The 25764-nt window shown below is 44.1% G+C and overlaps 1 protein-coding gene across 1 annotated transcript in view; it reads left to right on the top strand.

The window, feature by feature from the left end:
- Window positions 1-25764, top strand: part of LOC104301158 (N-acetylated-alpha-linked acidic dipeptidase 2) — a 43164-nt gene continuing 17400 nt past the window's right edge. The window contains exons 1-12 of the mRNA XM_054164705.1: window positions 1-191; window positions 6048-6234; window positions 8020-8121; window positions 9749-9874; window positions 11025-11211; window positions 12435-12528; window positions 13063-13161; window positions 15230-15315; window positions 17238-17357; window positions 17777-17859; window positions 19743-19806; window positions 23507-23574. Of these exons, the coding sequence (XP_054020680.1) occupies window positions 139-191; window positions 6048-6234; window positions 8020-8121; window positions 9749-9874; window positions 11025-11211; window positions 12435-12528; window positions 13063-13161; window positions 15230-15315; window positions 17238-17357; window positions 17777-17859; window positions 19743-19806; window positions 23507-23574 (1269 nt within the window). The 5' untranslated portion in view covers window positions 1-138. The remainder of the gene's footprint in view (window positions 192-6047; window positions 6235-8019; window positions 8122-9748; window positions 9875-11024; window positions 11212-12434; window positions 12529-13062; window positions 13162-15229; window positions 15316-17237; window positions 17358-17776; window positions 17860-19742; window positions 19807-23506; window positions 23575-25764) is intronic.

Genomic DNA, 25764 nt, shown 5'->3' with positions numbered 1-25764 from the left:
GGCCAGCCCTGAGGCTGAGGGCGGGAAGAAGAGGAGAAGGAGGAGGAGGAAGGCGGCTGCTTGCCTGTCCTCCCCGCCGCCTGCAAAGCTGCAGGCAAGCAGTGCCCCCATGGCCAGGAGCGAGGCCACCCTCCGCACATGGCTGGGCTGCTGCGGGCTGCTGGGCTGTTTCTTGCTGGGCTTTCTTGCAGGTGAGTACAGAGACACCGGGCTTCCGCCCGCAGCCTTTGTCCTGTACGGAGACTTGGTGCAAGCCCTGATGCGATTAACTCCCCATCATGGAGCTTCTGCTGCTTTTTTAGGGACGTTATAAAACACTCTTCCCACTGCTCTCCCCAGAGATTGTTCTCTTAGCAGTCTTGGGCTTTGGGGAATGAGGAACAGAGGCGGCTGCGAGCTTCGGTCCAAGATCAGCCCTGGCGACTTGATGGCTTCTCGTAACGGGCAGTCAGACGCTCAAAGAGGAGAGATCAACAGAAGAGTTCTTAGACTTCAGTGCTTACAAACCCTCCTGGGCTATTTTATTTTATTTTAATCTGTACTTCCTTTTTTGTTTTTTACTGAAGAGCTCTTTAAATGCTCCTCTTCAGTTGCTGTTTCAGAGATTGAGGGCAGAATGCAGGGGAGGAGGAGTTTTGACTGACAGCCAAGAGTGGGGCTGCGGAATTTGTCATCCTGTACAATGAAGTTTACTAGAACAGTAGATTCTTTGCTGCAGTCACTTGCAGCATTTCAGTCTAAAAACTGCATGCCTGCATCCAGCTTTTTAAAAGTTGTGTTGTAGCACACACTTAAAGGTGAAGCATGAAGGGAAAAAAAATACATGAGGGCTATTAAGTAGATGGTTTTAAAACTAAAATGATTCTGGTGCTTGTGCTGTGCTTCTGCTTGTTCCTGAAAGCAAGATGCTGGGCAAGATGGACCTTTGGTCTGGTCTAGCATCGCTGTTGTATTCAGAGTGTTACCATAATTGCATTTTGTGTAACAGGTCATATATATTGTGCATGTGGCAGCACTGATACTTGGCTTTAGTATGACAGCAAGTCCCAGCTATAATAATAAAAGGATTTGTTGGGGGTTTTGTTTGCTTCTTTGTTTTTCTGGGGGTTTTTTGGTTGTTTGGTTTTGTTATTAAAGGCAAATTCATATAGTTTATATGCTCTCTTCTTTCAGAATTATGGCTGCTGAAATATCTTTTAACTTTTTAAATCTGACTTGGGTCACATTCACATTTAACTTCACTCTTTTAATTATCAGATAGACTAACCACACTCTCCAGCCTCTGTAGCTGTTATAATGCTGGCAGGGTGGCTGTTGAGTCTGACACCTTCACTTCAAATACCCTTATACATGGATTTGGGAATAAGTGTATAAATTACATAAATTTCATCATGAGCACCATGATGAAATGCATCAGGGGATCAATCCTCACACTGCAAACAGTTAACTGAGAATTTAAATTAGAGTTTCAAATGAAGCAAAGATGAATCTACCTTGGAAACAGTTAGCTGAGAATTTAAAACTAGCCTGGAGAAGAGGAGGCTCAGGGCAGACCTTATTGCTGTCTACAACTACCTGAAAGGAGGTTGTAGCCAGGTGGGGGTTGGTCTCTTCTCCCAGGCAACCAGCAAAGGAACAAGAGGACACAGTCTCTAGCTGTGCCAGGGGAGGTTTAGGCTGGATGTTAGGAAGAAGTTCTTCCCAGAAAGAGAGATTACCCAGTGGAATGTGCTGCCCAGGGAGGTGGTGGAGTCACCATCCCTGGAGGTGTTCAAGAGGGGATTGGACGTGCCAGTAGAAGCCATGGTTTAGTTAGTGATGCGGTGTTGGGTGATAGGTTGGACTTGATGATCTCTGAGGTCTTTTCCAACCTTATTGATTCTGTGATTCTAAACTAGAGTTTAAAGTGAATGATGAATCTACCTTGAAAAGATGACTACATTTACCAGAGATTTAGAATATACTCTTTCAATTATATTGCACCTTATTGGCAATTCAGTCAATGAAGTATACTTTACTTTTCTGCCTTGCTTCTACATTTGAGCCAGCAAATACTGACAGAGGGTGCTCTAAGCCCTGTACATTCTTGTGTTTTTAATAAGGCAGTTCAGAATGAGCAATGAATCTACCTTGAAAAGAGGACTGCATTTACCAGAGATTTAGAGTATACTCTTTTAATTGTATTGCACCTAATTGGCAACTCAGTCAATGAAGTATATTTTACTTTTCTGCTTTGCTTCTACATTTGAGCCAGCAAATACTGACAGAGGGTGCTCTAAGCCCTGTATATTCTTGTGGGTTTAATAAGACAGTTCAGTACTTCAGGTTGCATGTGGAGGATTTGTTTTCCTGCTAAGTGGGAAGCTCTTCAAATGTGTTTCAGGATGGTTTACAAAGCCGACCGAAAAACGCCCCGACCCTTCAGACGTCTATCAAAATGCACGACAGAAACTTGTGGCTGAGATGAAAGCAGGAAACATCAAGCAATTCCTCCAGTAAGTGCTGAGCAGCTTAGTTGTGAATAATTTTAAACAGTCACAAAATCCAGAACATGATAACATCAGCTCTGAGGAGCTGCCTCTGAAAGCAGAGCTGTTAAGATGCTTTGCAATTACTTGGGTTTGTGCAGAATGTCTGGGGGGAAGGAGAAGGCAGAGCCTCACAACCCTTCTGTTCCTCTCTTCCCCATTTTTGAAGTTGCCTGTTTGGAGTGCTTGTACTGTTCAATGCACTTCCCACAGGCTGCAGTTCTGCCAGGGCTTATGCTTTTTTACTCTGATTTTCCACACTGTAAATTTAATGCGGTGTCTGTTGGGGTTTTTTTCTCTTGGGTTTTTCCCCTTTTGTCTTTTTTTTCCTTTCTCAGAAGTGTCTGAAGCTCTAGCATTTGATAGCTTTGCTTTGTTTCAGACTGAGATTATTTTACTGTCTTTGGCATACACTGATTGCTATTACATTTGTTCGCTTCTCTGCTCAGTCTCTCATTAAACTTTCAGTTTGAGCAGCTAATAGAACTAGAAAAGTAATAGCTTAAAAATTATACAAACTTTGCAGGATGCTGAGTTCCATGTATACAGAGCACAAAATACAGAATACAGAATTAACCAGGTTGGAAAAGACCTTTGAGATCACAGAGTCCAACCTATCACCCAACACCATCTAATCACTAACCCATGGCACCAAGTGCCCCATCCAGTCTCTTTTTAAACACCTCCAGCGATGGTGACTCCACCACCTCCCTGGGCAGCACATTCCAATGGCCAATCTCTCTCTCTGGGAAGAATTTCTTCCTCACATCCAGCCTAAACCTCCCCTGGCACAGCTTGAGACTGTGTCCCCTTGTTCTGGTGCTGGTTGCCCAGGAGAAGACACCAACCCCCACCTGGCTACAACCTCCCTTCAGGTCTCCCCTGAGCCTCCTCTTCTCCAGGCTAAACAACCCCAGCTCCCTCAGCCTCTCCTCATAGGGCTTGTGCTTGAGACCTCTCCCCAGCCTCATTGCCCTTCTGTGGACATGTCCAAGTGTCTCAATGTCCTGAGGGGCCCAGTTCTGGACACAGTACTCAAGGTGTGGCCTAAGCAGTGCTGAGTACAGCGGCAGAAGGACTTCCATTTACTCTAAAACCAAAAGGTTTCATTTCTAGCATTGATTAGCTTCTTAAGTCTATAGGCCTTATCTTCTCTTGCATTTGTTGCTCTTGATTGATTGAAGAGTTTCTCAAGATTATGTTTGACTGAGAGGGTAGGCAACACAGAGATTGAGGGCAGCATGAAATAGCTCTGCAATTATGCTAAAGTTTCTTGTCCACAGGGTATTAATTGTATCTTTTTTGTCAATTTGCTTTGATGATGGGCCAAATGGTTCTTAGTGTTTGCTGGGTTTGTCCCTAAGACCAAATGCAAAGCAAGAACTGCAGAAAATAAATACACTAATGCACTATTCAGAAAGTTTGTTAAAACATTAAAATATGTGAGCTCAAACATTTTCATTGATAGGCTTAGTCTTTTGGGCTTTTAAATTTGCTTTTATGAAGTGGAGAAAATAAGCAATGAGTCTCAGAAAATGCAGACACTTTTACCTTAATATTGAATGCTAGCTCTGGAAAGGAAAAGTTAAAAGGCAGCTATCATGTGTTGTTCAATTCATTTTTCCTTATAGCATATGCAGTAGTTAAACTAGAGTGCCTGAGGAATTAAGAGGTACTTAAAACACTCTAGAAAATTAAAGTACAAAAAGACAGGCAGCAGGCTTTGGGAAAGCTTGCTTCCAGACCTCAGTGCATACCCTCATGGATTAAAGAGAAAGAAGGACAACAGTGGGGAGCAGAAGGATGTGGTCTATTCTGATGCCTTCAAATTCAGAGGGCAGGCAAGATCCACGTGAAAGAGCTGGATGTTACAATCTCAAGGCTGCTGTCTGTGAGTAGTTCTAGCAATTGAAAGAGATCCCTGGTGGCTGGAAAAGGCTGATATAAGTAAGGCAAGAATGACAACCTGGGGGACTGTGGGCTGGTCAGCTTCACCTCAGTCCCTGTAAGGGTGACCAAACATCCTTCTGAAATCTGTTTCCCAGTGCATGAAGGACACAAAATTAGTTAGGAGTAGCCAGCATTGATTTACTATTTGTTTATATGATACATAGAATAAACCAGGTTGGAAGAGACCTTCAAGATCAGCATGATCACCTTCTCTGAGGAAATAACTGGCTACAGAGGTGAGTGGAGACATTCAGGGGAGACCTTATTGCCATCTACAGCTACCTGAAAGGGAGGTTGTAGCCAGGTGGGGGTTGCTCTCTTCTCCTAGACAACCAGCACCAGAACAAGAGGACACAGTCTCTAGCTGTGCCAGGGGAGGTTTAGGCTTCAGGTGAGCAGAAAGATCTTCACAGAAAGAGTGGTTGGCCATTGGAATGTGCTACCCAGGGAGGTGGTGGAGTCACCATCACTGGAGGTGTTTAGGAAGAGCCTGGATGAGGCACTTGGTTTAGTTGATTAGATGGTGTTGGGTGAGAGGTTGGACTTGATGATCTCAAAGTTCTTTTCCAACCTGGTTCTGTTCTGTTCTATTCTATTCTATTCTATTCTATTCTATTCTATTCTATTCTATTCTATTCTATTCTATTCTATTCTATTCTATTCTATTCAGTGGCTGTAACATCTTTGACTTTAACAAGGCTTTGGACACCTTCTCCTGCAGCATTCTCATTTGGAAGCTGAGGAAATACATATTGAAGAACAAGCTGCTGTATGGGCAATAAATAGTCTGAACTGCCAGGCTGAAGAGGTACTAATCATGGTATTTGGTATCACTAATTAGTGGTAATTAATGCTAGCTGACATCTGTGGGGCACCTATTAACCCATGTAGGCTTCTGGGAAATTGAAGCCAGTGCTTAGTACCCAGCTGACAGCTCAGAGTTAACAGTAACAGATTTGTGTTGGGTGGCCCAGTGGGGCTGGATGTTGTTTCTGACTATTTATCATCATTATGTGTTATGTCTGCTCTGGATTTAAATGTTGCTAGAAGGCTTTTATTAGTCAGGCTTTTGATTAATTAGAAAAAAAAAGAAGAAATCTGTGCAGATAATTTGACATAATTATTTCCAAGTGGAACTTATTAGTATATATTATGCCAACAATGTGCAAGCTCATCATCAGATACCAGAATTATTTGGAGGACTCCTTTCTAAATGTGTGGCTTTTCTGTATCTGTTTCTGCTCCTTGCATACTCTTCATGTTTTTCCCCCTTGAGTATCTCTGATTTTTGTGGTTTGTGTGTAGACCTGGCTATTTCTGTTCTGCAGAGAGAACAGTTCAGCTGACTGATATTAAAGCCTCAGGAAAGCTTTTCTGCTCTGGCTACATTTTGTGCTTATCCTGATGCAGACTCTGATAAACAATTATGTTGCACAGCTCAGACTTTAACTGTAAGACCTTACTTTCCATGCATGTGACCTATAGATAAGCTTCATACACACTGATCCTAGTTCACCACTCTGCTTCTCTGTATTTGCTGCTTACTAATATCTTTCTCTTTCATTCTAGCTCATTCACCAGGCTGCCTCACCTGGCAGGAACTGAACAGAATCTTCTTCTTGCCAAGCAAATTCAAGGCCAGTGGAAGGAATTTGGACTAGATTCAGCAGAACTCGTTCATTATGATGTACTTCTTTCATATCCAAATGAAACTCAGCCAAACTACATCTCAGTAATTGATGATCAAGGAAATGAGGTGATACTTTTAATGATTAAACTGTATTTAAGACTTCTTTAAAGAAATAGTGTCTTCCTCTTTTCCCACCCTCTCATCCCAGCATGTGCTTTATAGTTTGATAAAAAATCCAGTGCAGAGGGAACTTATACTTACAAATGGTTTTCCAGGCTGCAGAAAAACAACAGTATGAGAAGTCTTAGTTCCCCAAACAGCCAGCAGAGGATGTGTGGAGAGGCTGCAATTAACAGCAACAAGCCACAAGGTGTAAGAATGGCCATACTGGTTCAGATTAAGGCCAATATCCTGTTTCAATAAAGAGTCATAAGTGGAAGCATGGGGAAATTCAAGCACAAAGAAATCCATTTAGGGCATGCACTTCTTCCAGTGTCTAGCTGTTTTCAGAGCAGGGATTCCTTGATGTGGTGCAATTAACCTCTTTAAGAATTCTCCTTAGAAATCTTTTCCAAATATTTCCCCAGTTAGTGACCCTCCCTGTTTCATGTACCTGTCCACTCTCTGCTTGACATCTGTATGCTTTTTGCTTCCACAACATGCTGAGGTAAGGAGTGCCACACAGCTACTATGCACGTTGGGAGCAGGTGTTGATCTGTTAGAAGGTAGAAGGGCTCTCCAGAGGGACCTTGACAGATGGGCATTGTCCAACATGATGGCATTTAGCAACTCCAAGTGCCAGGTGCTGCACTTGGGTCACAACAAACCCATGCAGTGCTACAGGCTGAGGACAGAGTGGCTGGAGAGCTGTCAAACAGAAAGGGACCTGGGGGTACTGGTTGACAGCCAGCTGAACATGAGCCAGCAGGGTACCCAGGTGTCCAAGAAGGCCAGTGGCATCCTGGCCTGCTTCAGGAATAGTGTGGCCAGCAGAAGCAGGGAAGTAATTCTGCCCCTGTACTCAGCACTGGTTAGGCCATACCTTGAGTCCTGTGTCCAGTTCTGGGCCCCTCAGTTTGGGAAAGATATTGAGACACTTGAAGGTGTCCAGAGAAGAGCAACAAAGCTGGGGAGGGGTTTGGAACACAGCCCTGTGAGGAGAGGCTGAGGGAGATGGGGTTGCTTAGCCTGCAGGAGAGGAGGCTCAGAGGAGACCTTATTGCTGTCTGCAACTACCTGAAGGGAGGTTGTAGCCAGGTGGGGGTTGGTCTCTTCTCCCAGACAACCAGCACCAGAACAAGAGGACACAGTCTCAAGCTGTGCCAAGGGAAGTTCAGGCTGGAGGTGAGGAGAAAGTTCTTCCCAGAAGGAGACATTGGCCGTTGGAATGTGCTGCCCAGGGAGGTGGTGGAGTCACCATCCCTGGAGGTGTTCAAGAGGGGATTGGACGTGGCACTTGGTACCATGGTGTAGTCATGAGGTCTGTGGTGACAGGTTGGACTTGATGATCTCTGAGGTCTTTTCCAGCCTTGCTGATTCTATGATTCTATGAACTAGGTGTCTTCTTATTGTCACCACCTTTTGGCAAATCTCAGCTACTTCTTTGCTTAGGTTCAGGCATTGACTGATAAGCATCTTCTGATAACTGATATATCAAGCAGTTCACAGCTGGACTCAGTGATCCTAAAGGCCTTTTCCAACCCAAATGATTCTCAGATTCAATGATTCTGTCTCTCTGCATTCTTTTGTAAGAATTCAGCTGTGTATCCCTAGCTGTTTTTCTGCTTGAACTTATGCATGCTGGTTGGAATAGTTTTGCATAGCACATCATTTGCAATAACCATGCTTAGTGTGCAAGCTTCTGCCTGCAGGCAGAGTGTTTGACCAAGGGTTCCTGTTATTTCTTGCTAGATTTTCAATACATCGTTGTCTGAACCACCTCCACAGGGGTATGAAAATGTCACTGATATACTGCCACCATATAATGCTTTTTCAGCACAAGGAGTGCCAGAGGTAAGAAAAAAAATATGTAAGAGTATTGTTAGCTGAAGCTGTACTTTCAAATAAACTTGCTGGGCTAGATTGCTCCAGCTTTTCTTGCAGTAGCTTTAATTAACCATTAGGATAAGAAAACCCTTGGGGACACCTAGGCCACACATTGTGCAAAGGTCAGAAACCTCCTCTTACAAAGAAAGCTTTCTCAAATTACCAGACCATAATAAGTGAAAGGCTTTTATCTTTATGGAGAAGAGGAGGCTCAGGGGAGACCTTCTTGCTCCCTACAACTACCTGAAGGGAGGTTGCAGCCAGGTGGGGGTTGGTCTCTTCTCCCAGTCAGGTAGCACCAGAACAAGAGGACACAGTCTCAAGCTGGGCCAGGGGAGGATTAGGCTGGATGTTAGGAAGAAATTCTTCCCAGAAAGAGAGATTGGCCATTGGAATGTGCTGCCCAGGGAGGTGGTGGAGTCATTGTCCCTGGAGGTGCTCAAGAGGGGATTGGCCATGGCACTTGAAGCCATGGTTTGGTTAATTCATGAGGTGTGGGGTGATAGGTAATAGGTTAGACTTAATGATCTCTGAGGTCTTTTCCAGCCTTATTGATTCTATGATTCTGTGGAAAATGCTGGATACCTCTCAGATTACTCCACATTACTGAATCATATGGAACAAACTTGTTTACATCTTAAGTAGAAATAGCTATATATAAATGAGGCTGGAAGACATTTCAGATTAAGTGAATGCCTGCAAAGGCCACAGAAGTCCCTCACTTAATCTGGTAATCCATCATAGAAAAACAAGTCAGGGACAAACTTGCATTGCATAGATGAATGAAATTATATAACAGGGAGTGTTTGTGGATGCAGGTCATACCACTGCTTTTTCATGGCCACACAAGTTTGTCAGCTTAGCAAAGACCTTTGGCTTGGTGTCCCACCTTAGTTTATAGGGCTGCTGTTAACTGCTGTTAGGTCAGCAGTTTGGGCCAAGGAGTCCTATAGAATAGGAGAGGCTAAGGGAGCTGGGGTTGTTTAGCCTGGAGAAGAGGAGGCTCAGAGGAGACCTTCTTGCTCTCTACAACTACCTGAGAGGAGGTTGTAGCCAGGTGGGGGTTGGTCTCTTCTCCCAGGCAACCAGCACCAGAACAAGAGGACACAGTCTCAAGCTGTGCCAGGGGAAGTTTAGGCTGGAGGTGAGAGGAAAGTTCTTCCCAGAAAGAGAGATTGGCCATTGGAATGTGCTGCCCAGGGAGGTGGTGGAGTCACCATCACTGGAGGTGTTCAAGAGGGGATCGGATCACAGAATCACAGAATCACCAAGGTTGGAAGAGACCTCAAAGATCATCAAGTGCAACCTATCACCACAGAAGCCATGGTTTAGTTAGTCCTGAGGTGTTGGGTGACAGGTTGGACTTGATGATCTCTGAGGTCTTTTCCAACCTTGTTGTTTCCACAATTCCATGAATATTCCAGGTCTCTCTTGCAGTTGTTTTTGTGAACACTGGATCGCATTTGTACAAATAAATAAACAGATAAATAAAGCCCTGTGTCAGATCTAATGACTGAAACTGTTGATATCTGAACATAAGTTGTTGGGTTTTCTGCTTGAATGCCTGTTGTCATGGAACTCCTTTTGTGTGCAGGCAGAGCTGGTGTATGTGAATTATGGCCGTACTGAAGATTTTTTCAAGCTGGAACGGGAAATGGGAATTAACTGTACAGGGAAGATTGTCATTGCCAGATATGGAAAGATATTCAGAGGAAACAAAGTAAGAGTTGTGGCTTGCTTTTTTTTTTTTTTCCATCTCTGAGCAGACCCTGCTGATGGTGGAGCCAGCAGGAGTTAATGAGGGCTGTAGATTGGAACATAAAAGCAGAAGGAAGCCTGCAGTGTATCCATTATGACTGCATTTTACACATAGCTTTCAGTCTCCTGAGACTGAGATAACTGCAAACTCCATAGAAAGTTCTTGCAAGAGATCAGTTTAGGGAACTAGCTCTTTGTAAAGCCAGAAAGTTCAAAAAAGGATTGGATGTGGCACTTGGAGCCATGGTTTAGTTAGTCATGAGGTGTTAGGTATTAGGTAATAGGTTGGACTTGATGATCTCTGAGGTCTTTTCCAAGCTGGTTGATTCTGTGAAAACCTTAAGGGCTTTACAGCCACAGAACATCACTATACAGGAGGAAGTTCTACACAGAGAGAGTGATTGCCCATTGGAATGGGCTGCCCGAGGAGGTGGTGGAGTCACCATCACTGGAGGTGTTCAAGAAGAGACTTGATAGGGTGCTTGGTGCCATGGTTTGGTTGATTACGTGGTGTTGGATGATAGGTTGGATGCAATGATCTTGAAGGTCTCTTCCAACCTGGTCTATTCTGTTCTATTCTATTCTATGCTATGCTATGCTATGCTATGCTATGCTATGCTATTCTGAAGAAGTATTTGACAGGGAATTGGATGCACAGAGATTGAGTAACTACTGACTTGAGGCAACAACTGTGACAAAACTGGTGATGGTGGGGCTGTGGGGACACTGGTCAGTTGTGCCTCAGTTTTATGTCCTGTGCTTTGAGATGTGAGTAAAGGTGTGACACAAATGATACTGTGTGATGGGTTGAACAGGATGATCTTGAATGTCTCTTCCAACCTGGTCTGGTCTATTCCTATTCCTATTCCTATTCCTATTCCTATTCCTATTCTATTCTATTCTCTAATAACACATTGTTTTGCTGTGGTGAAACAGAGCAGACTCGCTCCTGCTGAGTCTGTGGTCATTTTTCACTCTTGTACATACACGACTCCTAAAGCTCCATCCCCATGGATGTAAATTGCAGCCTTTGGATTAATTACTGCACTGAAAATAAAACAACCAAACCAAAAAAGAAAAGAGGTATTTCTTAAAAGCAAATAATTTCACAGGTTAAAAATGCCATATTAGCAGGAGCCCAGGGGATCATACTTTATTCAGACCCTGCTGACTACTGTGCCCCAGGAGTAGCTGCTTATCCAGGTGGCTGGAACCTTCCAGGTGGAGGAGCCCAGCGTGGGAATGTGTTAAATCTAAATGGAGCTGGGGACCCTCTGACCCCAGGTTATCCTGCAAAAGGTGAGTGAAAGATCTGTACCCTGGGCCATCAAGTGCTTTGTAAACTGGTGCTGAAGTTATTGTAGCACTGGAAATTCATCTCTTTTTGCATTTGCACTGAAAACAGATGAAGTTATTTTTTAGCAATAGTTCCTTTCCCCATTGCTAACTAATTTCTATCTCTGTGTCATTTTGACCTGCAGCTTTTGAGTTAGGTAAGTAAAGCAAGTTTGTAGGAAAATCTCTTTGTATGAACATAGCCTTGTAACTCTTGGAAAAGCAGGACATGCAAATTTGCAGCCTGTGAAGCAGCAGAAAATGGCTGAGAATTTATAGCCATTTAAAAATATCTATGCTTCTTAAGAGAACCTAAGTTAGAGTCTCCCATCCAAGAGGAGTGATGACTTTGCTTGGAGGTATGTTTCCACGTTGATCCTAAATTTCAAGCAGAATAACTGTTCAAAATCCTCTTTACAGGGTGTTAACATTTCTGTAGTAACAATATCAGTAGCCTGGAGTCTTTGGACAATTGGCACCCTGTGCTCGTCTTCTCCTTGTAGGCATCCTGAGCTCAGTCTGAATGAAGCTGCCTCACACTGCTTTCTGGTGGTGGGATGGGAATACAGGGGTGCTGCTGGAGAGCTCACTGCCTTCTGTGGATATTGTTGGGGGCATAAGACAACAACCTCCTGTAAAAACAGGATAGCCTGTGTGTGCCTGGCCCACCAGATCCAGAGAGACATAAACTGTCTTCAGCACAGATAAATGCATCATCCGTGGGTGCCTTCTGTAGCTTGACAGCTGGCTGCCCAGGGGCCACCTTCACCTCACACGCTCTCTTGGTTATCCCACAGTCAGTTTTGAGGAGGTGTAATAGTATGAGTGGGCAGCAAATCAAACTTTGCATCAAAAGTGAGGACTTCTCTTACACAGCTGTGCAGATGTGCTGTTGTTTCTGGTTCTGTCACTTTGTGGAAGTGTTTACAAAGAGACTGGATGAGGCACTCAGTGCCATGCTTTAACTGATGAGATGGTGTTGGGTGATAGGTTGGACTCGATGATCTCAAAGGTCTTTTCCAACCTGGTTAATTCTGTATCCTGTATTCTGTGTTGCAATATCTAAGAAATGGTGTAAGAATACAAAAATGGATGTACATTTGTGGCTGCACTGTTCAAAAGTATTTCCAGTTTGGTGGAAGTTGCTAAGAGCATTACAAACCTGACAATTTGTTCTGGTTTCTCAGAGTACACTTTCAGGTATAAAGTTAATGAAGGTGTAGGGATTCCCACAATCCCAGTTCATCCTATTGGATATCATGATGCAGAAGTACTGTTGAGGTGAGTATACATCAGTCCTCCTCACCAGAAGTCAGTATTGCAAATGTACAGCAGAATTCTGCTTATTAAGATGTAAAATCTGTGCTGGTGCTTGCGTTAGCACCAGAACAAGAGGACACAGTCTCAAGCTGCACCAGGGGAAGTTTAGGCTGGAGGTGAGGAGAAAGTTCTTCACAGAGAGAGTCATTAGCCATTGGAATGTGCTGCCCAGGGAGGTGGTGGAGTCACCATACCTGAGGTGTTCAAGAGGGGATTGGACGTGGCACTTGGTGCCATGGTTTAGTCATGGGGTCTGTGGTGACAGGTTGGACTCAATGATCTTTGAGGTCTCTTCCAACCTTGGTGATTCTGTGTGAGTCTCTCCTTGGTAGCAATGTGTACTTCAGAAAATGTGGAAAATGCAGAGAAATCTGTTACTGGTGTAATAGTTTTAAGACTTTTGTAACCCCACTTCATTTTAGGTTCAGTTATTGTTAAGAAAATTTGAAGTTTCGGCCTGCTGGTCAATGTTTGTCTTGGGTTTTCACTTAACAGTGCAATGGGAGGACCTGCAGCTCCAGAGAGCAGCTGGAAGGGAAGTCTCAATGTGTCTTACAACATAGGGCCAGGATTTGCAGGCGAGTTTTCTACAAGGTCAGTATCACAGTATCACAGTATAACTAAGGTTGGAAGAGACCCCAAGGATCATCAAGTCCAGCCTGTCACCACAGACTTCATGACTACACCATGGCACCAAGTGCCACGTCCAATCCCCTCTTGAACACCTCCAGGGGCGGTGACTCCACCACCTCCCTGGGCAGCACATTCCAATGGCTAATTCCTCTTTCTGGGAAGAATTTCTTCCTAACATCCAGCCTAAACCTCCCCTGGCACAGCTTGAGACTGTGTCCTTGTTCTGGTGCTGCTTGCCTGGGAGAAGAGACCAGCCCCCACCTGGCTACAACCTCCCTTCAGGTAGTTGTAGAGAGCAAGAAGGTCTCCCCTGAGCCTCCTCTTCTCCAGGCTAAGCAACCCCAGCTCCCTTCAGCCTCTCCTCACAGGGCTGTGCTCCAAACCCCTCCCCAGCTTTGTTGCCCTTCTCTGGACACTTTCCAGCATCTCAACATCTTTCTTAAACTGAGGGGCCCAGAACTGGACCCAGGACTCAAGGTGTGGCCTAACCAGTGCTGAGCACAGAGCAGAATGACTTCCCTGGAGTATTTAATGTACGAAGAATCAGAATCACAGAATCACATGGGTTGGAAGGGACCTCTAAAGGTCATCTAGTCCAATCCTCCTGCAGTGAGTGGGGACATCCTCAACTAGATCAGGTCACCCAGAGCCCTGTTGAGCCTCACCTTGAATATCTTCTGGGATGGGGCTTCAAGAACCTCTGTGAGCAACCTGTTCTGGTGCTCAACCACCCTCATTGTAAAGAATTTCCTAGCATCCAATCTAAATCACTTCATTGATTATAATTTGTTTCTGCTCTGTTTTAACACTAGCTGAAAATTAGCAAATAAGAATCAATGAATACCTGACATAATTAAGGTGGTGTTTAGAATGCCTTTGAGAGTAACAGTGAGAAAAACAGTATGATTCATGCACAAAACATACAGATGGACAGTATTTTTGAATGCACTTTCTAACATCTTCCTCCTTGATGTGGTAACAGTTTGTGTAAATACGGGCTAATCCATCATATATTTCTCAGAGTAGTTTCATATCACAACAAATCCTTTGAGCCTAAGTAGAAAGTCACTTGCACATGGGAAGTGTGCAACTACATGCATGCTCAAGGCACTGGTGTCAATTATTTTCTGGGCAAAGATCCAGTAGCTGTCCTGAAGTAGGTTTTGATTTTGACAACCATGCAGATTTGCTGCTGAAAAGTTAACTTCAAATGTGAAGCTCTTGGGGTTTTGCCAGACACACAAAAGGCGTTGTTTGGTGCTCTGATTGCTCTGCAGGTTAAGAGGGGCTGAATACTGCGTTATTCTTAGCTGTCCTAATACCTGAATTTCCTTCCCTTTTAGAAAATTTCACAAGTGGCTTTTACTGTCAGGGAAGGGATGGAGGATCACAAGCCTCCATCAGTCAGATCTACATCTACATTTAGGAAAGAGGTTGAGTTGCTGGAAGGTGGCCAGAGAAGGGCAACAAAGCTGGGGAGGGGTTTGGAGCACAGCCCTGTGAGGAGAGGCTGAGGGAGCTGGGGTTGATTAGCCTGGAGAAGAGGAGTCTCAGGGCCAACATTCTTACTGTCTCCAACTACCTGAAGGGAGGTTGTAGCCAGGTGGGGGTTGGTCTCTTCTCCCAGACAACCAGCACCAGAACAAGAGGACACAGTCTCAAGCTGTGCCAGAGGAAGTTTAGGCTGGAGGTGAGGAGAAAGTTCTGCCCAGAAAGAGTAATTGGCCACTGGAATGTACTGCCCAGGGAGGTGATGGAGTCACCATCCCTGGAGGTGTTCAAGAGGGAATTGGATGTGGCACTTGGTGCCATGGTTTAGTAGTCATAAGGTCTTGCGTGACAGGTTGGACTCGATGATCTCTGAGGCCTTTTCCAACCTTATCGATTCTATGATTCTATGAGGTGTTAGATCAGTGCTGAACACACACACAGAACAGAAGCACAGACTTTCTGCTTACAGGTAATTAATACTAACTTTTAATTGCCTTTTCACTCAGAAATGGTTCCCCCACACTGCTTTTCATTTCAGAAAAGTCCGAATGCACGTGCACACCACCAGCAACATAACGCGCATTTATAACGTCATCGGCACCCTCCGAGGGGCTGTGGAGCCTGGTGAGCATTCACTGCTTGGTGATCGCACTTTCTGCTTTATTTTGTGTTTGGTGAAACTCCTCTCAGGTTGTAAGAAATGTCAAGGCTTTGAGATAGACAGATAATATGGAATCTGAGAAATCCTCGATAGCTGCCCATTGGAGTGGGCTGCCCGGGGAGGTGGTGGAGTCACCATCACTGGGGGTGTTTAGGAGGAGACTGGATAGGGTGCTTGGTGCCATGGTTTAGTTGATTAGATGGTGTTGGGTGATAGGTTGGACTTGATGATCTTGAAGGTCTTTTCCAACCTGGTGTAGTGTATTGTATTGTATTGTTATTCCATTCCATTCCATTCCATTCGAACTAGATGATCCTTGTGGTCCCTTCCAACCCTGACTGATACTATGATTCCATTCCATCCCATTCCATCCCATTCTATTCTATTCTATTCCATTCTATTCTATTCTATTCCATTGGAACTAGATGATCCTTGTGGTCCCTTCCAACCCGGACTGATACTATGATCCCATCCCATCCCATCCCATCCCATCCCATCCCATCCCATTCCATTCCATTCCATTCCATTCCATTCCATTCCATTCCATTCCATTCCATTCCATGCCATTGCAACTAGATGATCCTTGTGGTCCCTTCCAACCCTGACTGATAGTATGATTCCATTCCATTCCATTCCATTCCATTCCATTCCAATTGTCCTGTCCCTCCCATCCCACTGCTTTTCATTGACATTCCCAGGAACATATTTGAATGGAATGCTGGAATGATCAATGTCAGAGATTTGTTGTTTTAACAGCCCCTGTCATTTTACAGTAGGTTTCCACTTAATTCATTCATATCTTTTGCCTTTGCAAAAAAAAAAAAGAGAACACAAAGAGAAGTACAGAAAAAAAACTATTGATGATTTGGAATCTCAGCATCCTATTGTTGCTACTTACTACCAGGTCTTAGACAGGAAAGAATTTTAAGTGGCAAGGAAAAAGAGGTATAGCCTGTTGCTTGTCTGCAGTTATATACTTCAGTAGAGTAAGTGAATTGTTGCAGAATACCTCAAAAACTGTATTGGTATTAAAGTTCATATTTTCTTTAGCACAAGTAGGGATGCAATCAAAGGAAATATAGACTAGACTAGACTAGAATTAACCAGGTTGGAAAAGACCTTCAAGATCAAGTCCAACCTATCACCCAACACCATCTAATCAACTAAACCATGGCACCAAGCACCCCATCCAGTCTCTTTTTAAATCCCTCCAAGGACAGTGACTCCACCACCTCCCTGGGCAGCACATTCCAATGGCCAATCTCTCTTTCTGGGTAGAACTTCATCCTAACATCCAGCCTAACCCTCCCCTGGCACAGCTTGAGACTGTGTCCTCTTGTTCTGGTGCTGATTGCCTGGGAGAAGAGACCAAGCCCCACCTGGCTACAACCTCCCTTCACGGAGTTATAGAGAGCAAGAAGGTCTCCCCTGAGCCTCCTCTTCTCCAGGCTAAGCAGCCCCAGCTCCCTCAACCTCTCCTCACAGGGCTGTGCTCCAAACCCCTCCCCAGCTTTGTTGCCCTTCTCTGGACACCTTCCAGTAACTCAACATCTTTCCTAAACCGAGAGGCCCAGAACTGGACACAGGACTCAAGGTGTGGCATAACCAGTGCTGAGCACAGGGCACAATGACTTCCCTGCTCCTGCTGGCCACACTATTCCTGATGCAGGCCAGGATGCCATTGGCCTTCTTGGCCAGCTGGGCACACTGGTGGCTCATGTTCAGCCTACTGTCAACCACTACCCCAGGTCCCTTTCTGCCTGGCCGCTCTCCAGCCACTCTGACCCCAGCCTGTAGAAGCCAGCACTTAGATGTGTTAAATCTCATGCCATTGGTAACCTCAATGCATTTTTAGTTAAGATTGGTGTTATCTGCTTGATTCCAGACAGATATGTCATTTTAGGAGGTCACAGAGACTCTTGGGTGTTTGGTGGTATTGATCCAACTACAGGTGCAGCTGTTCTGCAAGAGGTTGTACGGAGTTTTGGTAAAATGAAGCTGGAAGGTAACTTACTTATTACAAACATGAAACGATGGGCATGGAAAGCAGCAGCTTTGAAGGTCTTGGCTTAATGTTTCCATGAGCAGTGGTGTTGATTTAACTTTTCACCTCTGCAGATAGTTTTATTTCATATTCTGAAAGGTGCAGATTAATTGAAAAGAGGAATATGGAGCATTGCATCTTGGCTGGCTGAATTTATTCCCTCATGTCCCTCATCAGGCTTTGTGGAATGAAAATATTGCATTAAGAAGAACTGCCTCTGTAATAATGTGTTTCTCTGAGGAGTTTGAAGATGATTATTTTTTTCTTACTGATATATTAATTAAAGTATATTTTACAAGTGATTCAATTGAACTTTGGTGATCTTTCCCTGCAGTTCCTAACTTTCAGCTGGATGTTGAAGTTTAACTCTGTCCTTGCAGGTTGGAGACCTCGGCGAACTGTTATTTTTGCTAGCTGGGATGCAGAAGAATTTGGATTATTGGGTTCCACAGAATGGGCTGAGGTAAACAAAAATCAGTATAAAAAAAGCAAAACTTGAAAGTCTGTTGCAGGCAGCTGCAGGACCCATGCTCTTTAATACCTTTATCGATAATCCCGATGAGGGGATTGAGTCCATCGTCAGTAAGTTTGCAGATGACACCAAGCTGGGGGCAGGAGTTGATCTGTTAGAGGGTAGAAGAGCTCTGCAGAGGGACCTTGCCAGGCTGCACAGGTGAGCAGAGTCCAAGGGCATGAGATTTAACACATCAAAGTGCTGGGTTCTACATGTTGGCTGCAACAACCCCATGCAGTGCTGCAGGCTGGGGTCAGAGTGGCTGGAGAGCAGCCAGGCAGAAAGGGATCTGGAGACCTCTCCCCAGCTTTGTTGCCCTTCTCTAAAATTATGTGAGGCTTGCTCCCTTTCCACCTTCTTCAGAATCCCCTACTGTTTTCTACTGTTTCTGATCTACTGTTTGTTTTGATGATATTAATTTTATTATGAAGTTATCAATTACCAATTCAATTTTCAGTTCATGTGACTTGACAAAGGCTTAGTTGGGTTTTAAACTGAATGAATCAAGTAACAATTAGTAATCTAATTAGAATATCTATCACAAAGCCAACACTTAGTAAAGTACCACTTGCTGATTAGAATATCAATTTCAAACATAATTGCCAGTTTGCAAAAAACCACAGCAGCGTGTGTATGCATGTAGCATGAAAGCAATGCTTAGTTGACTCAAAACAGATGGTCAAATTCATCTGAATAGGAAATGTCTGTGCTTTGACTCTTCCCTTTTTGAAATGGAAGAGGCCCAGGTGGCCAAGAAGGCCATTGGCATCCTGGCCTGCATCAGAAATAGTGTGGCCAGCAGGAGCAAGGAGGTCATTCTGCCCCTGTACTTAGCACTGGTTGGGCCACACCCTGAGTACTGGGCCCAGTTCTGGGCCCCTCAATTTAAGAAGGACATTGAGATGCTTGATCATGTCCAAAGAAGGGCAACAAGGCTGAGGAGGGGTCTTGAGCACAAGCTCTATGAGGAGAGGCTGAGGGAGCTGGGGTTGCTTAGCCTGGAGAAAAGAAGGCTCAGGGGAGACCTCATTACTCTCTACAACTACCTGAAGGGAAGTTGTAGCCAGGTGGGGGTTGGTTTCTTCTCCCAGGCAACCAGCACCAGAACAAGAGGACAGAGTCTCAAGCTGTGCCAGGGGAGGTTCAGGCTGGAGGTGAGGAGAAAGTTCTTCCCAGAAAGAGTATTTGGCCATTAGAATGTGCTGTCCAGGGTGGTGGAGTCACCATCCCTGGAGGTGTTCAAGAGGGAATTGGATGTGGCACTTGAAGCCATGGTTTAGTCAGTCCTGAGGTGTTGGGTGACAGGTTCGACTTGATGATCCCTGAGGTCTTTTCCAACCTTATTGATTCTATGATTCTATGAAATGTCAGCAATCCTCGCTTTATCCATGTTAAATCTGAGTTCAGCACTGGGAGCTCAGGTGAATAATTCGGGATTAAGGGTGTAGAGGAAATCTGGCTCACCACATGGTCAGAAAACACAGTGTTGTGTGATCAAAAAGCACTGCAGCCATACATACATAGCTTTAATTTACCCTGCTACAGTGCCCTTCAGTCATTCTCCTGTTCCTTCTTGCTCCTGTGTGATGAAGCAGGCAGCACCTACATTTTGTGGATGTTTTCCTCAAGAAATGAAGTCCCAGAATGCAGAGGTGGATTTCTTATTCCCAGATAATTGACACATCCTCAAACATTAATTTAATTAGTGAGGTTCGTGTGCTACTTATCCTGGCTGGGTTCTTGAAGGTAATGCTGTGTGAAACAGTGCTCTTAACATGCTCTTGTCTTAGTGTCACTAATTGAATGCAATAATTACTCTTTTACAATCCTAGGAAAATTCCAGAATCCTTCAGGAACGGGCAGTAGCTTACATCAACTCGGATTCTTCTATAGAAGGTGTGTCTTTTGTTTGCAAACTCACTTTACTTCACAGGTGCCAGTGTTAATAGTTCACTGTGTATTGTTAGTTGCATCCAGATCAGACAGAGTCCAACATGATGGCATTCAACAAATCCAAGTGCTGGGTGCTGCACTTTGGCCACAACAACCCCAGGCAGAGCTACAGGCTGGGGACAGAGTGGCTGGAGAGCTGCCAAACAGAAAGGGACCTGGGGTGCTGATTGACAGCCACCTAAACATGAGCCAGCAGTGTGCCCAGGTGGCCAAGAAGGGCAATGGCTTCCTGGCCTGCATCAGGAATAGTGTGGCCAGCAGGAGCAGGGAAGTCATTCTGCCCCTGTACTCAGCACTGGTTAGGCCACACCTTGAGTCCTGTGTCCAGTCCTGGGCCCCTCAATTTAAGAAGGACAATGAGATGCTTGAACGTGTCCAGAGAAGGGCAACGAGGCTGGGGAGAGGTCTGGAGCACAGCCCTGTGAGGAGAGGCTGAGGGAGCTAAGGTTGTTTAGCCTGGAGAAGAGGAGGCTCAGGGGAGACCTGATTGCTCTCTACAACTACCTGAAGGGAGGTTGTAGCCAGCTGGGGGTTGGTCTCTCCTCAGGCAACCAGCACCAGAACAAGAGGACACAGTCTCAAGCTGTGCCAGGGGAAGTTTAGGCTGGAGGTGAGGGGAAAGTTCTTCCCAGAAAGAGTAATTGGCCACTGGAATGTGCTCCCCAGGGAGGTGGTGGAGTCACCGTCCCTGGAGGTGTTCATAAAAGGATGGATGTGGCACTTGAAGCCATGGTTTGATTAGTCATGAGGTGTTAGGTAATAAGTAATAGGCTGGACTGGGTGATCTCTGAGGTCTTTTCCAACCTTATTGATTCTATGATTCTATGATTCTCTGTGTATTATGGCAGGGCTCTTCTAGAAGAAATAACCACTAAAGTATGTGTGTCAAAAACACCTGCTCCATCATTATCTAGTTTTCTATGCTCTGCAGATCAGGAGAAGACTCCGTTGTAGAGGACTGCTTTCCAGAAAATGGACTTTGAATTTTGGACCTAAGTTACATAGTCCTTAAATTACACTGAGCTTTATTACAGAAGGTCTTCATTCACTGTTGTCTGTGTTGAAATAAATATCAGTAGAGTCTTATAAAGTTGTCCTGCATCTTAACCTCAGTGATTCAGGGCATTGCTCTTCCCATGTTAAACCAAACTCATCTGGGCTTAGTGTGTGTGAATGACATGGATATCACCAGGCACATTTAAGAACTCTTCTTGTTCCTGTCAGCTGAAAATTCTGTCTGTCACTAAAGGATTTCAAAGGAAGAAAAGCCAAACTCAGTTTCTCCATGCTCAGTTGAATTGGGCTATTGGGAAGGGTTAGAGCTGTTCCTTCAATTATGCAGCTGACATGCTGGGTAAAAAAAGTAGGGCAGAATTTCACACCTAGAAGATGTCACAAATGAAATAATGGCTTTACAACTGCTTCATGTTCTCAGCAGTGATTGTAACACGTAGTTTTCAGTTGGTTTGCAGCCAACATGCTGCTGCCTTAACAATTTTCTTCTCAGTCTTCATTATTCAAACATGTTCCTTGCCTTATGCATTAAAGAAAATGTGAAAGTAAAACCACTGGCAAAGAGAAATGTAATAAGAACACTGTATTCAGTGTACTGTTCTAACTATCTTGGGCATCTTTCACCTGGTACCATGCTCAGTGTACTGGTTTAAGTACCTTGGACATCTTTCATGTGAGTGAGCACTAAAACCTCCTTTAGAGCCATAGTATCTATGGCTATCTATGGCTATCATCATACATTCTCCACAGGAAATTTTGTGCTACATTTTGGTCAGCATATTATTTCTATTCATTGTCCTCTAGCAATGAAAAGAACAGTAGGCCATCTTTTTGAGTGTTTCTGTGACTTCAATTTCAGTTCAAATATAGAATCATAGAATTGTTATGGTTGGAAGGGACCTCAAGGATCACCCACTTCCAACTCCCACTGCCATGGGCAGGGACACCTCACACTACAGCACGTTGCTCACAGCCACATCCAGCCTGGCCTTAAAAACCTCCAGGGAGGAGGCTTTCACCACCTCCCTGGGCAACCTCTTCCAGTGTCTCACCACCCTCATGGGGAAGAACTTCTTCCTAACATCCAATCTGAATCTACCCATTTCTAGTTTTGTTCCATTCCCCTTAGCCCTGTCACTCCCTGACACCCTAAAAAGTCCTTTTCCAGATTTCTTGTAGTCCCCTTCAGATACTGGAAGGCCACAATGAGGTCTCCTCAGAGCCTTCTCTTCTCCAGACTGAACAGCTCCAACTCCCTCAGTCTGTCCTCATAGCAGAGCATCTCCAGCCCTCTGCTCATCCTCATGGCCCTTCTCTGGACATGCTCCAGCACCTCCAGATCCTTCCTGTAATATGCAATCCAGAACTGGACACAGTGCTCCAGGTGGGGTCTCTCCAGGGTGGAGTAGAGGGGGAGAATCACCTCCCTCGACCTGCTGGCTATGCATGAGACCAGGATGTGGTGCGGGACAGTGTCGAAGGCTTTGCTCAGGTCCAGGTAAATGACATCAGTTGCTCAGCCTTCATTTATTAATGTAGACTCTCCTTGGAACCTTTGCTAATATTATCTACCATTTTTCCATCATCATGGGGCTTTTTGTCATTGTCAGTCTAGTCCTTTTGTGAGTACACACTGTGCAAAGGATGAGCCAGAGGTCTTGAGTCATATCAAACCCCAATAACTATCTGAGAGCATAGGTGTGCTTTGTTGTCCCAGCCTCCTCATCCCTCTTCTCCTCTTTGTTGTTTGTTTCTGAGGACAGAGATGTTTTCTCAGCTGCCTTCCAGTGGCTGTAGTCTATAGAGAAGAATGCTTTACGCTCTTGCCTGCCTCAAAAGTGGTGATAGTTTCTTTTCCACGAGGCTTTTGGTGCTGTAACTCATATTATCGCAGTATGGGATGCTTTAGCATAGCCTGGAGGCAGTGTGGAACCAGAAGAGACAGCTTGGGAGACAGTACATGAACACATTATTCTGCACCTTTGTTGCCTCCTATTTGGGTGAGACTTAGTTCTGAAATGTAAAATGCCAAATGTCTTGCAAGTCTTACTCAGCTGACTTCTCTTTCAGACACAGTCTGCAAAAACTTAGAGAAAGCAACTCTTTATGATAAGAAGCAGCTGCATTGAAAGACTTCTTAAAACCTCTTGCAGGGAATATGTCTTTCCTCCTGCAGAGATCCTGAATACATTATTTTTAACACTACACAAAAAGTAGGATGTTGCCTTTGCTACAAGCTTCAGGGAGCACAAGTGACAAGGGCTTGTAGCTGATGAGAGATAGTTAGGTGTATTTTAGAACTGTGGGAAGGCATAACCACATCACTGTGTGTGTACTGTAAGCAACATAGAATCACAGAAGCACACAGAATGTTAGGGGTGGGAAGGGAGCTCAAAAGATCACCTAGTCCAACCCTCCTTCCAGAGACACATTATTTATTGTGTAGTAGCAGCAGTTTATACAACATGACCAAGTAGTCTATTGCTGTATATAGTCTAAGGAAAGATCTATATTCTTGCCTTGGAGTTTACAACTTTATGTAAGAAAGGAGTGCAGGGTTTAATCTGTTATGAAGATAACACCACTGGCACATGAGGGGAACATTTCCATATCTTTGTTTTGTTTTCAGGTAACTACACATTAAGAGTTGACTGCACCCCTCTTCTCTACAAACTGGTGTACAACCTGACAAAGGAGGTACAGAATCAGAATGGCTCTTATTTGTGGCTGCAAGCTTCTTGGATTAAATTTGATTATTGATTAATATTTGGTTTATCTTGTCACTGTGCTTGAAGAATTCTGATCCTGCCAAAATCTATGGCAAAGCATCCCATCAGGGGTACACAGCCCAGACCCCCACTTCCTCAGTATTCTTAGAAAGGTCGAAGCATGTCACTGACAGAAGTGGAAAATCATTTACAATATAGTAAAATAATAATAACAACAACAATGATCAAACTAAGAGAATAAAACCCTTGAGCAAGATCAGCTATCTAAAGTGATAAGCTTTCAAGGAAATACATTGCATTTAAAATTTCCATTTCATGTGGAAAAAGGAATCTGTTCATTTTTACACTGCCTAGCTACTGTTTTCTCTCTGTCTTTTCTCCCAAATTCTCTGTCATATCTCACTGAGCCCTTGAAATACTGTGAGAAAGATTTAAGGGCTGAGTGGATTGTATAGCAGGCCAGATGTATGGAAATGCATGATTACAAGTGATCTAACCATGTCTCCTTTGCTTGCACCTCTCAGGGTGAACTGTCATAAGGCTGAAAGATTGTGATCCATTAAAGCATGAAACTTCGTTGTTCTTATGAGAAGTTAACCAGATTGTCACTATCACTCAAGTCTGGATTAGTCTTAATTAACAAAAGATATGTCTGACTTAACACAGGCTTCCTTTAGAGGCAATGGGTAGAAATGGGTACCTTTAGGATGAGATTAGTTTAACCAATTGTGGTTAAATATTCTCCTCCACCTGCAGAACTCACAACCTGCTTTTCCCCCTTGACATGAAGGGAACCCAGCTGACTTGATCCAGTGTAAAAATCTGCACTGCAATGGCAATTGATAGGATGACTCCAGCTACTAGTCTTCCATCCCAATAGATGGATTTGTCCTGAGATATTGGAATGTGCTGCCCAGGGAGGTGGTGGAGTCACCGTCCCTGGAGGTGTTCAAGAGGGGATTGGATGTGGCACTCGAAGCCATGGTTTAGTAGTCATGAAGTCTTGGGTGACAGGTTGGACTTGATGATCTTTGAGGTCTTTTCCAACCATATTGATTCTATGATACAAATGCAGTACACTTTCTTTTAATAGTGGAAAGGCCATGGTTTGAATCTGGGGTGATTTATCTTTGCAGTTTCATGTTTTTCTTTTCTTTTCTATATTTTATTACCAACTCTTTCTGTGTCTCTCCCTTGCAGGGGAAGAAGCTGTGCTTGTTCAAACATTAGCTGTGACACTTTGCACACTGAAGGGCCTTCTGCTTCACCTATCAAAATTTCCATGTTCATAGAGCTGCAGGGCCCTGGATAAAAAAACATCACTTTCTGTCTGCAGCAAGCCACTTAGCCAGGGATAGCTTCTTCTGCAAAAGACAAAGTAGGAAAACTCTCCAGAGTAAAAATAGTACCTCACTCCTGATCTTGTAGAAAACTTCCATGCAGGTACCATGTGAAGTACTCCAGAGTGGCTTTTTTGCAAATGTTCCTATTCAGTATTGTTGGAGCTTTTAACAGTAGAAGCATAATGTAAACAAGAGAAAACCTGACAACTGTTCTGTCATTCCACTCTTTCTCTCACACTATAAAGCTCCTAGAAGTACATTGTATTCATCCATATTCTTCATAGCTCCATTTATAAAGGGGATTGTGCTATGGTAGAGAATGGAATGGAATGGAATGGAATGGAATGGAATGGAATGGAATGGAATGGAATGGAATGGAATGGAATGGAATGGAATGGAATGGAATGGAATGGAATAAAATAGAATAGACCAGACCAGGTTGGAAGAGACCCTCAAGATCATCGTGTCCAACCTACCATCCAACACCACCTAATCAACTAAACCATGGCACCAAGCACCCTATCAAGTCTCCTCCTGAACACCTGAGAGAGAGTTGACAGTGAGAAGTCTATTTCCTGAGCTCCTCAAAGCCACCATTGGAACATCTTAGATTGATTTATTTTTATTTGCCAGCTCATTAGAGACCATAGAATCATAGAATCAGTAAGGTTGGAAAAAACCTCAAAGATCATCAAGTCCAACCTATCACTCAAGACCTCATGACTACTAAACCATGGCTTCAAGTGCCACATCCAATAATTATGATGCGTTGTAATGTACTTAAATAGTTCAAATCCACAACTGCCTTTCTGTTG

This window comes from Dryobates pubescens, chromosome 10, assembly GCF_014839835.1.
Source record: "Dryobates pubescens isolate bDryPub1 chromosome 10, bDryPub1.pri, whole genome shotgun sequence".
NCBI lineage: Eukaryota > Metazoa > Chordata > Aves > Piciformes > Picidae > Dryobates > Dryobates pubescens.
The sequence above is the reverse complement of the archived record's forward strand: the minus strand, read 5'-3'. Positions and strand labels throughout refer to the sequence as shown.